Consider the following 12,583-nt stretch of genomic DNA (forward strand, 5'->3'; position numbering starts at 1 on the left):
AAATAAGTAAGCCTTTTCGTTAAGTTGTTTTTAGTCAGGTAACTATTGTGCTTTTATTGTGAAAATATGGCGGGAAGTTTTCCTTTCTTATTCCGGTTGATAGTGGGCAAGTTTTGTGTTGTTGTAGCAGCAGACAGGTTACTATCGTCAAAAAGTGCTTCCTGAATCACAACACCATGTGAACCCTAGTTACGGTAGGCATCTTAATAAATACCGCTAAATATAATATATATGCTACATTAGCTTAATATAGGCCTCCTTTTGTTGTTGCTTTAACATTGGCTGTATGTACGATTGCCGTGCTGTCACTGCCGTCCTGTATCTCGTTTTATTATAACTGAACATAGCATCATTTTACATTTGCATTTACACCGTCCGGATAATATCACGTGTTGAAAAGCACGTACGCAACGGCTTACGCATTTTTTTAAACAAATAATGTCTTGACCTGCAGCCATTTGTGGTATCTTAAGTGACTTGGGATTTTTATTGTGTGTTTGAGTGTATTATTACACAAGAAGCATGACAGTTCTTGTGTTCGTTTTTGAATACTTTAATTTAGTCTTGGTTAGTTTGTTACCAGGTTTATAGGGGTGTAACAGTACAAAATTGCATGGATCGGTTCAGTGCGGCACTGAAGCCACGGTTCGGTGAATGTTTTGTTTGATTCATTTGCATATGTGAAATAGTTATATCTGGATCAAAGGATGATTGTGTGACTAAAACAAACACATTACTTAGAACTTCTTTATTCCTTGCAAACAACAACAAAAATAACTTTCAATGAACATAAAAGGCATATTAAACTAGAAAACAAATGAAAATTTTGTTTAAAAAAAAAAAAAGATGATCAATTGATCAGTATCTTCTACATATTACCTGAGATGTCTGTTATTGTTTCACTACTAAAACTCAATGCAACACAAAACATTCCACAGAAAAAAGCTAACAAAATAATCCTCTTCTAATGGAATTCATGAGAACAAAATTAATCAGTATGTACACCTTGTATGTCACCTTATTATCGCCTCATGCTTATTTATTTATCTATTTATTTACTTATCTATTTAATATTGTCGCAGTCACTGATTTTCAGCAGATTAGACATTCGACTCTCCCAGTTCCGGACAGCTGACAGGAGCGGCTAATCAACAGCTGGTTAGAAGCTAACTTTATGCCAGCTTTATGTCCTAAAAATAACACTTTCCCTGATAAACAGTTTGATTACCTTCTCACATCATGTGAGAGTTCATTTGCTAAGTGTCAGAGTCGTCCACAACATTAGACCCACCTCGAAGAAAGTTTCAGCAACACAGGCTAACAACAAATCAGCAGCGCTTATTAAAATAGCAGCGGTTACCGAAGTCCTGGAAAACCTCAACAGCTCACCTCAGTGTCGCTGTCATCGCACAGAAATGAGCTTCACTCACTCATCGACGCGTTTCGGACTCTTTTCAGAAAGTTTTACAACCTTCATGAGGTAAACGGTGATCTTACAGTCTGCACTCACTAGATAAACGCCGACCAGAGGGACTGAGGTGACTTGGGAGTAAAAACATAAAATATCGTAAAATATTTAATTAACTTCTATCACTTTTTTTTATTCCTGGTTTATTATTATTTTATTGTTATTATTATTAAAATATGTCAAAATTTAGTGTGTACAAAAGACGTTTTTATACACAAACAGTAATAGAAAAATGCCGGTGGTGGCTGTTATGGGGTACAGAATTTATTTAGATCTTGTTTTTTCATTTATTTTTGGTACAATAACCATGTGATTCATTCACAGTTCGGTTCACCAAACCACGGCTTCTGTGAACTGTACACCTCTACAGGTATACACACATCTCAGGAGCAATTTTGTCCCATAATGTTTTCAAAAATCTTTTGGGTTTCTTGGCTTCAAATCAAATACTTATTTCACTCAGTGATACATAAATCAGTTTATAACTTTTATGTAATGTGTTTTTTCTGGATTTTTGGTGGATATTCTGTCTCTCTCCATTAAATGAGACTACCATAAAAATTAGAGACCGTTCATTTCAAATTTACAAATTCAGCACGGGTGCCATTCATCCATCCATTTTACATTTATCCAGGGCTGGATCGTGGGGGCAGCAACCTAAGCAGAGAAACCCAGACCTCAGTCTCCCCAACCACATCCTACAGCTTATCTGGTTGAACACAGAGGAGTTTGCTTCTATCTGCAATCTCGTTCTTTCAGTTACTACCCAAAGCTCGTGATCATAGGTGAGGGTAAGGACGTAGATCGACAGCTTCACTTTTACAATCAGCTCGCTCTTCACTACAACAGACTGGTGCAGCATCTGCATCACTGCAGCAATCTGTTTGTCAGTCTCCCACTCCCGTCTTCCCTCACTCGTGAACAAGACCCAGAGATACTTAGGCCCAGTTTACAAAAGAACATTTTCAGATAAAAATGGTAAAGTTTTGATGCATTTAGGCCTCGTGTTTACACAAGAACAGCATGAAAACAATACTTTTTGAAAACGGGCTCAGAGTGAAGGTAAATGATAAATGGACTACCTCTTATATAGCTCACTTCTACTCTAGCTGAACACTCAAAGCACTTTATTCAACACGTGTGCATTTACCCATTCATAAAAGCACTAACATCTGCAGCTAAGTGCTTACTCTCAATCATTCACACATATTCATACTCTGATGCTTACGTCAGAGAGCAACTTTGGGTTCAGTATTTTGCCCGAGGATACTTTGGCATGCAGACTGGAGCAGCCAGGAATCAAACCACCAACCTTCTGATTAGTAGATGACCTGCTCTACCTTCTGAGCCACAGCCACCCCAGAGTGGAGCGTTTTTGAAATGTTACGGTCTCCGTTTCCGTGTAAACAGGCAAAAACGGGGGCACTGACACATGCGCACTGTGGTTGTGACTCCTGCATCCACACCGCCAACTTGTTGCCTGGCAATGGGAACTACAGCATTTTCAACATCTCCCATTTCCGTGTAAACGGAGATCGTTTCTGAAGCTTTTCCACCTGAACATGCTACTTTTCGAAAATGAAGATGGCAAAACGACACCATTTCCACTGAAAATGTTCTTTTTAAATGGGGCCTTAAATACCTCCATTTGGGGCCTGTCCCTGACCCGGGGTGTGCACTCCACCATTATCAAGCTAAGGACCATGGCCTCAGACTTGGAGGTGCCAATTCTCATACTTGCCGCTTCACACTCAGCTGTGAACCACTCTACTCCAGTGCAAGCTAGAGGCACTGCACATTGCTTCCCTTAGGCAATATTATTGGAAAGCATTGCATACATTTTCATTGTTATGCAAATGATACCCAACTTTATCTATACATGAAGCCAGATGAGACACACCAACCAGTTAAACTGCAGGAATGTCTTAAAGCCATGAAAGCCTGGATGACCTCTAATTTCCTGCTTATTAATTCAGATATCAGAATCTTAGAAACAAATACTTACTTTTGATGGCATTACCTTGGCTTCCAGTAACACTGTGAGAAAATATGGAGTCATTTTTGACCAGGATGAGTTGTTCAATGCACATATTAAACAAATATGTAGGACTGCTTTTTTTGCATTTACGCAATATCTCTAAAATTAGAACCATCCTGTCTCAGTGATGCTTAAAAGCTATTTCATGCATTTATTACTTCTAAGCTGGATTATTGTAATTTATTACTATCAGGCTGTTCTAAAATATCTCTGAAAAGCCTGCAGCTGATTAAAAATGCTGCAGCAATAGTACTGTCAGCATAATGTTCTCCACGGCTTCTCCGGACCCTTTCATGTTTATCACATTTACTCAGGGTGAACCTGATCTCATCTTTGAAATGTCCCTGTCCCCTGTGTTGGACCTGTCAATTCTGGTATTATGTGGCAAATGACAATCTGACTCCTCAGTGCCAGGCAGTGAGCACAGGGCCCGCAAGAGAATGTTGGGCCCTGAGGCCAGCCTCATGAAGTCTGTTTCTGATTGTTTCATCAGAGACATTTGCACCAGTGGCCTGTTCCTGTTGGAAGTCATTTTGTAGGGCTCTGGCAGTGCTCATCTAGTTCCTCTATGAAGAAAGCAGCACATGCTGATCCTGCTGATGGGTTAAGGACCTTCTATGGCCCTGTCCAGCTCTCCTAGACTCTCCTGCCTGTCTCCTGGAATCTCCTCCACGCTCTTCAGATTGTGTTGGGAGACACAGCAAATGTTATGGCAACAGCGTGCATTGATGTGCCATCCTGGAGGACTTGGACTACCTGTGCAACCTCTGTAGGGTCCAGGTATGGCCTCATGTTACCAGTAGTGACACTGATAATAGTCAAAGGCAACACTAGTGAAAACCAGTCAAAAAAGATAAGGAGAGAAAAAAAATTTGAGTGGCCTCCATCTGTAAAACTGTTCCTTTTTGGGTTGGGAGTTGTTTCATTGTTGCCCCTCTAGTGCACCTGTTGTTAATTTAATTAACACCAAAGCAGCTGAAACTGAGTAATGACCCCTTGTTCTACTTAACTGACCAGATCAATACTCCAGAAGTTTAACTGACTTGATGCTATACTCTGAGTAAAAGTCTTCCTTTCAAAAAAAATTGAGCAGTATCCTGTTCGGGGGGGGGGGGGGGGGGGGGGGGCAGGGTACATTCTGTACAGGTCGCCAGCCTGTCACAGAGAGACAGACAACCATTCACACCTATGAGCAATTTAGAATTACTCATTAACCTAACCTCAGTAACTACCACACTGCATGTCTTTGGACTGTGGGAGGAAACTGGAGTACCTGGAGGAAACCCACACAGACATGGGGAGAACTGCACAAACTGCACACAGAAAGGCCCGGGCCAAGGTGGCTTTGAACCCAGATCTTCTAGATTTCTTCTAGCTGTGAGGCAGCAGTGCTAACCATCACACCATCTTGCTGCCCTATGTAAAATATATATATATTCCAAGAGCAGACAATCACCTCTGTTTTAACTCTTTTCTGGTCTTTGGTACACTAAACTTGCATTCATCTCTTAAATTGTATTTAGTTTAGTTTAGTTTTAGCAAAGTCTTTGATTTTGAATTGAGCATTATTTGAATAAACTATGCCTTTAAATATCATAAGAGTGGATTTTAGAAATAATTAATTTGCTTGGTCATAATAGCCTGCCTTAATTATCAGACACATGGCTTGTTTTTGTAATAAAACTATATCATTAACTATTTGAAAGTGGACCCCACAGTTCTACACAATAATGGCAACAAAACAAGAAGCAAACAAGTCCACACACAGTTCAGCAGCTTGTTCAGGCCTCAGAAGAAAGCTGTGAAGCAGTTCTGAGGACGGGCCAGGTGGCCAAACAGAGGTGGCTGACAGTTCAGGGGGTCTGCCAGGATGCCAGCTGCAGAGGTGACCATGAGGCCAGCAACAGAAGCAAAGCAGTTCAATTGGCTGATCGCATAGCCAGTGGCAGAGACAAAGAAACTCTGGGGGCCAGAAACGATGAAGTAGTTCAGGGGATTGTTGATGGCGATGGCGGTCCCTTTAGGGACCAAGGACTCAGGTGGTGGGATCCCTCTGGTGGCTTCGCTGCAGTCCAACCATAGCAAGAGCAGTAGAACACCTCTGATGGAGAGACTGAAATTTTGAGTGGGACTTGTTCATCCTCAGCCGTCCTCAAACTAACAGTCTCATAAACTATCTTAGCATAAGGAACATGAATAGTCTCAGAGCTGGTTACACAATTAAAAGACTCTGAGCTGGTTGCACAGCTAACCAGTTAAACCATTACAGGCTTAGAATAATAGCAAACGGTCTTTAAATCTGTGGACTTGAAGATGCCACCTGTAAAGTCACTGTTTAACTTTGATGGCTTCAAAACAGAGCTAGAATCATTGTTATTGTTAGCCGGTTCACCAACAGTACATAAAATGTCTCTCTTTTGACTCAGGAACATATTTAATAGACTCAAATACAGAGATTAAATGGCCTCTTACACTGGCCAGCCCAGTAACAGTCCCTTTGTTGACTGACACAGAAACCAGAGTAACAGTCCTATTAGTAGCCAACTCTGAAACAGGAATCATTGTCTTGTTCTTGAATCAAAAATGTCTGAGCTGGAAGGTGACTGAAGCAATTTTGAATGTGTGAAAATAATGCTCCTTATGCCAGATAGTCTAACAGATAGAACATTAATATCTCTTGATTCTTGGAATTTTTCCAGAAATTTTAACAGACTTCTAAAATTCCTCCTGAAGCTTCTCATCCAGCAGAATACGGTAGCAAGGCAGGCAGGATGTGGGCCTAAATGCAGGACTCAGGAGTTGAACGTAAACTCAAAACACAACTTTATTGTTGGCAAGAGGCAGAAAATAACCAAACTATATGGAACAGGGCTGACTCTAACTGGAAGCCTAGAGCAGGAGACACACTACCAAGAGGAAGGATGCGACAAGAAACAGAGGAAAACTCAGGGTTTAAATACACACAGGGGTAATTGGAAACACAAAGGTACACAGCTGAACCTAATCAAAGGAAAATAAGATAGAGGAAGCAAAACTGAACACAGTGCACAGGGACCAGAAGCAAACAATGAAATGCAACAGAAGAATTTAACAATAACAGGATTTCAAGAGCCAAAAAACACAAAACACACACACACAAAAAAGCTTTTGTTAAATCTGTATTGAAAATTCATTATTATCGAGAGCAGAAGTAATCTCCTCTAACAGATGCATTACCGTGTATGCAGTGGTCCAATTTTCCCTAAAGCCATATTGTTGTTCACACAGCAATATTTAAAAAAAAAAAAAACGTCCAACTTTTTAATAAAAGGTTTTTCCAGTATTTTTGAAAATTCTGGAAGGAGAGAAATGGGTTTATAGTTTTCCATATTTTGTTTATCACCATTTTTAAATATTGGAATAACCTTTGTTATCTTCATGTCATTTGGAACAACTCCATACTGGAACAACTAGGCTAGGCAATGAGATCAATACACTTCTTTGATTATTTCCATATCTGTAAGATTTATATCAGTTCATCATTTCTTTTTAAATGCTCTAACAGTTTGGATAACTTCTTTTTCAATAACACCACCTAGTAACATGGATTTCATATTTATGTTTATAGTATTTTTAAAGAGATTTTTATCATTAGACATTCTCTGGGTCCCCTGTCCGCAAAATAATTATTAAATTCTTCAGCTATAGATTTTAAATTTTCTAATTTTGCATTTGTATTATTTATAAAATAACTTGGAAATTCAGTTTTAGCACGTTTGCAATAACTTCATTTATTACCGTCCAAGTCCTTTTAATATTATTTTTACTGTCTTCAAAAACTCAATTTTAATTAAAACCGCAAGCGGTGATATCGGGCCCTCGCACTCCGCGCGCGTCGACCTGTGGCGCTCGTCGACCCGTGCCGCACTCGGAGGTTTTGTGATCGTGATGGGTCTCTAGAAAGTTGAATTCTTTTATAGGAAAAGGTATCTTTTGCTCTCGGCATAGACGCAATGGAATATTTGGGGGTGTGGTCACGGCTCCAGCATGCAAAATAGGGCATGGGTCTGATTGACTTTTTTGATGGGCTGTTTGTCTAGATGATCTGGAGCCAATTTGGTCTCACTGGGTGAAATGCCCTAGGAGGAGTTCATTCAAATAGCAGGCCTGAAAATGGCAAAAATTGACACTTTCAATTGAAGATGCTGGACTTCCTGTAGGGTTTGGAGTATGGCTCCAAGAGACTTTTTTGTATGTCTTAGGATGTTACATGAGTGTGCAAAATTTCAGAGCTGTAGATAAAATGTAACTCAGGGGCTAGCTAAAAAACATGGTATATTATGATATTTAAAGCTGCCAGTAGGGGGCGCTCTAACGTTTATGGACTTTATGCATATCAATGTGTTCAGGGCAGGAGGCTTATCAAATAGATGAGGATTTTGTAAGGAATGGTGAAAGATATTTCATGTATTTCAGAGCAAAACTAATTCTGTGGACGGTCATACAAATTTTCATTTGCTTCTGTAGGGGGCGCTATTGCGCCTACAGTCTTGAATCTGTAGTTATGGATTCAGCCTGGGTGTGTACATGAGTGATTAAATTTTCAGCCTGATCAGACAAAGCATGTGCGAACAAGTGCACAAACAATTTTGGTGGTGAGGGAGAAAAACGAAGGCCAACTTCAATGGCCTGGTGTGATAAGGCCATTTAATATTTTGTAAAGATTTCCACAATATTTGATGGGCTCCTTGTCTAGATGATGTGGAGCAAATTTGGTCTCACTGGGTCAAATGCCCTAGGACAAGTTCGTTCAAATAGCAGGCGTGGAAATTGCAAAAATTGACACCTTCAATTGAAGATGGCCGACTTCCTGTAGGGTTTGGGGTATGGGTCCAAGAGACTTTTTTGTACGTCTTAGGATGTTACATGAGCCTGTACATTTTCATACATGTAGATAAAACGTAGCTCCGGGGCTACTCAAAAAACATGCTATTTTAAGATATTCGGAGCTGCCACTAGGCGGCGCTCTACCGTTTATGGACTTTATGCATATGAGTGTGTTCAGGGCAGCATGCTTATCACACCACAGAAGTTTGAGCCAGATTGGGCAAGTTGGCTTGGAGTTACAGCCATTTTTGTGTTCATGGCGAATCATCGAACTTTGCCGTCCCATAAGGGTCACGCCCTTTTGTCAAAAAGTCACAGTTTTGAAAACACAGTAAGTCGAACTTCTTAAGGCTTTCCAGGTGAAATTTGAGATGGTTCTGCTAAACCACCTTGGAGCTGGACCTCCAAGTGTAAAATATGACATTTCCTGTTCCCACTAGGTGGCGCTGCGACTGATATTAAATATTGTCATATGTATGTGTTCAGGGGGGCACCCTCATCCTACTGGAGAAGTTTGATGCACATTGGATCATGTAGGTATGAATGAGAGGCAATCAAAATTTCATGGCGAATGATCAAAGTTCAAAGGGGCATAAGGACCCCTCCCCCTTGGCAAAAACTCACCATTTTCGAGATTTAGATTCCCCTGGGGGTGTAGGTTAGACAAACCAAATATGAAGATGATAACGTCTAAAACCTCTGAGTTATTAGAAAAAGTGTGAGGGCTGCAAATCGCCAAATTTGCATAATTAATTCAAAATGGCGGACTTCCTGTTGGGTTTAGGGCATGGCTCCAAGAGGATTTTTTGTGCGCCTGGACATGATATACATGTGTATGAAGTTTCATTCATGTACGTGAAACACAGCGGTGGGGCTCCAGTTTAGGGGGCGCTAGCGAGCCATTTGGGCGCGCCCTTGCCCGAGCCCATTAAAATACTTAAATTTTCACCAGGTGTGACACATGTGCAAAGTTTCATGAGTTTTTGAATATGATAAAGCCCCCAAAAAGCCAATTCATTTGCCTGAATAATAATAATAAAAAAAAAAAAAAAAAAAAAAAAAAAAAATAATAATAAACGAAGCAATTACAATAGGGCCTTCGCACAGTTCGTGCTCGGGCCCTAATGGGCCTTCGCACAGTTCGTGCTCGGGCCCTAATAATATTTCTTTAACATTCTTGAAATAGAAGTTAATTTATTCTTATAAACTTTGTAATTTCTCTCATTTTCACTAATTCTGTTTTTTTAAGTATTTTGCATAGAGTAAATTTGTCCTCTGACAGGTTTTTTGCAGCCTTGTTGTCCCAATTCCTTCAAGTTGTTTGTCATTATTGGCTTGATTTGGTCTGGTCAATTTAGTCTTACGTACACTTTTCCATTTCTTGTCCATGTAGTTTGGATTTTCTTTTCTTTTCTAAGAACATAACCACATTTTGCAATTTCAGCATTTTGTTAGGCATTCATTAAAGTAAATTGCCTGTTGTTATTTTTGTTGTTGTCACCATCTTTTAAACAATTATGGTCACAAAAAAAATATATCAGGTAACTTGGATGTACTGCTTTGAATAGGTCCACATGTAGGCCTAAGTAGGCCTTGCTTAAGGTACTCTCAAAATATCTTTCCCAGTGTCCAAGCTTGATGCAGTCTCCAAAGGAACAGAACATATAACTTTACTGTACCAACAGCAATGCTGTAATCCAAATAGATGGCATTAGATTTGGGTGATTTTTGCAGGATTGTAGAGCGACACTGAGCAGTAGCAGATATATCAAATGATCACATCACCATTTGTTATGTGAATGTATGTCTGTCACATTAGTCTTTAATGTCTATAGCTGTAGTAAGTACACTTAACAATATCCCGTTACCCATTTGCTTTCCATTTCAGATGCAGAGCACAGTGGGTCATCGCAGCAGGACTACTGTGGCCTGTGGTGTTACAGTAGTTGGAGTGTGTGCTGCTGCTTTGCTCCTCGCCAATGTACTCCTTTACCTGTATCTGGACTCTGTATATCATACTGGTGAGCAGCAAGTTTCACCTCTGGTGGGCTGTGGGCCTCAACACTTTAAAATGCCAACCATGAAAAACTGCACCCCCTGGCTTCAGTGTTCACAAATAAATGCTGAAGTACACAAGCTGAAGCTGATTGGCCAGGGAGCAATGAAAAAGGTAGATGGATTTTTACATGCATATGTATATTAGCTAAGTTTGTGTGTGAATCGGTTATTTTTAATGCCAACAGACTGCATATCAATTCCCCATCCTAATATGACTTTAGCAGCCTTGTCATATTTTATAACAAATGAGTATAAATTACATTTGTGACACTGGACAACATCCAGCACAGTGATAATATACAGGTCACACATTATTCAAAGAAGAAAAGTATTATGCATGTAATAACGTGATTACAACACTAAAGTAAAATATTTTATTAAAAACTTAAAGACCGTTGATGCTGCAGGTCACCAGTTATCTGAAAGCACATATTGGAGCAGCATTTGACCGCCCTTGTTTGTTTCAGTGGAAATGAGCAAAGTTGGTATCATGAAGAGGTAGCATTGTAGCCTGGTCATATGCTTTAGAGCAGGGATCCTCAATTCCAGGCCTCGAGGTCCGGTGTCCTGCAGGTTTTAGATGTGTCCGTGATCCAACACACCTGAATCAAATGGCTGAATTACCTTGTCAGTATGCAGTCAAGTTCTCCAGAGTCCTGCTAATGACTTCTATATTTGACTCAGGTTTGTTGAAGCAGAGACACATCTAAAAGTTGCAGGACACTGGCCCTCGAGGCCTGGATTTGAGGATCCCTGCTTTAGAGGCTCCTTAGATTAGTGCTAATTCTGCTATGACTCTACTATGAAAAACTTAGAAGTGTGAGTGTTAAGTGCTACATAAATCAAACTAAAATTTGTTTTTAGAGCAAGTTTGTACAATTATTCTGTTAAAAATACATAAATAATGCTAAAGGAAGTGTTCTGTGCTTGGCAGCAGTCAGTAGACCACATGAAGCTTACTTCTGATGTATCTCATCGATGCATTTCTTTCTTCAGGTCTATTTGGCAGAGTGGAGAGGTCAGAAGGTAGCTGTGTCCATACTGTCTTCTTTGGATTACTGGGAGGATTTTCTCCATGGATTGTCAATGTTACAGGCCCTGCAGAGCCCCCAAGTGGTTCAGTTGGTGGGGTTTTGCCTTGAAGACTACATCATTGTGACAGAGCACCACCCATTTGGCTCATTGCTTAACCTGGATAGTGTTCTTGCAAAAGAGCAACACCAGCAACACAACACGTGGCAGATGCGACTGAGACTAGCTATAGATTATGTCTCTGTCCTCCATTACCTCCATAACAGTCCAGTTGGGCGACGAGTTATGTGCGATTCCAACAGCCTTGAGAAAACTCTCTCCCAATTTCTACTGACAAATGACTTTCATCTAGTAGTGAACGACCTTGATGCTCTTCCTGAAGTTGATCTGTCCAGAAACTTGTTAGTGAAATGTGGCCATCGGGAGCTCACTGGAGATTTTGTCGCTCCAGAGCAGCTATGGCCATTCAGAAACAATGGGAAGCCATTTTCAGACAATCTTATGCCCGAGTATGATGAGAAGACAGATATCTGGAAGATCCCAGATGTGACATGGTTCCTGATGGGAAGGGTATCTGGGGGGGATTTAGTACATTTCCATCTTTTTCAGATCCATGAGAGGTGCAAGAAGAAGGACCCCAAGTTCCGTCCTTCAGCTCTTGATGTTTTGAAGGTTTACAAATCAGTTTACAGCAGCATGGTACGAGATGGTGCTGGCTTTAGAGATATGCTGTAGAGACCATAAATTTACAAGAACAAGCAGTTTTACTATCTTGTGTACTAAAATAAATTCAAAAAGGGTTGAGCTTTGGGTTTTTACATTTTTTTCTGCTCTTTCACATTTATTCACTTCTTGTCCAGCTTATTTTAAAAATGAAATTAATCGTTTACGTTATGTATATTGAGATATTTTAATAGGCATCTTGCTACTTCTGTGCAACATCTAGGGTTCATTTAATTCTTTTGGGATCATTTAAGATCATTGTTAACTGTTTAAATTGAGTAATAGTGCGTAAGGGTACCATTGCCTGTCTGGCAAATCTATTCCAAAAAAACGGGGGGGGGCATGTTTTTTAAAAAAAGAAAAACTGTATTATTTCAGGAGGGAAGTGCAGCAGTACA

General features: G+C 40.1%; 1 protein-coding gene across 2 annotated transcripts; it reads left to right on the plus strand.

Moving 5' to 3' along the window:
- The first annotated feature begins 99 nt into the window (after window positions 1–99).
- On the plus strand, window positions 100–12,282 carry pomk (protein O-mannose kinase). Of its 2 annotated transcripts, none has more exons than XM_030724021.1 (3): window positions 100–194; window positions 10,261–10,542; window positions 11,427–12,282. In XM_030724021.1, the coding sequence occupies exons 2-3, from the start codon at window positions 10,261–10,263 to the stop codon at window positions 12,195–12,197; spliced, it is 1,053 nt and encodes a 350-aa protein (XP_030579881.1). In that variant the 5' UTR covers window positions 100–194; the 3' UTR covers window positions 12,198–12,282. The 2 variants fall into 2 exon arrangements, with proteins under 2 accessions (XP_030579881.1, XP_030579882.1); XM_030724022.1 differs by lacking the exon at window positions 100–194 and adding an exon at window positions 4,227–4,286.
- The last annotated feature ends 301 nt before the right edge of the window (window positions 12,283–12,583 follow it).

This window comes from Archocentrus centrarchus, unplaced genomic scaffold, assembly GCF_007364275.1.
Source record: "Archocentrus centrarchus isolate MPI-CPG fArcCen1 unplaced genomic scaffold, fArcCen1 scaffold_30_ctg1, whole genome shotgun sequence".
NCBI classification, from domain to species: Eukaryota; Metazoa; Chordata; class Actinopteri; order Cichliformes; family Cichlidae; genus Archocentrus; species Archocentrus centrarchus.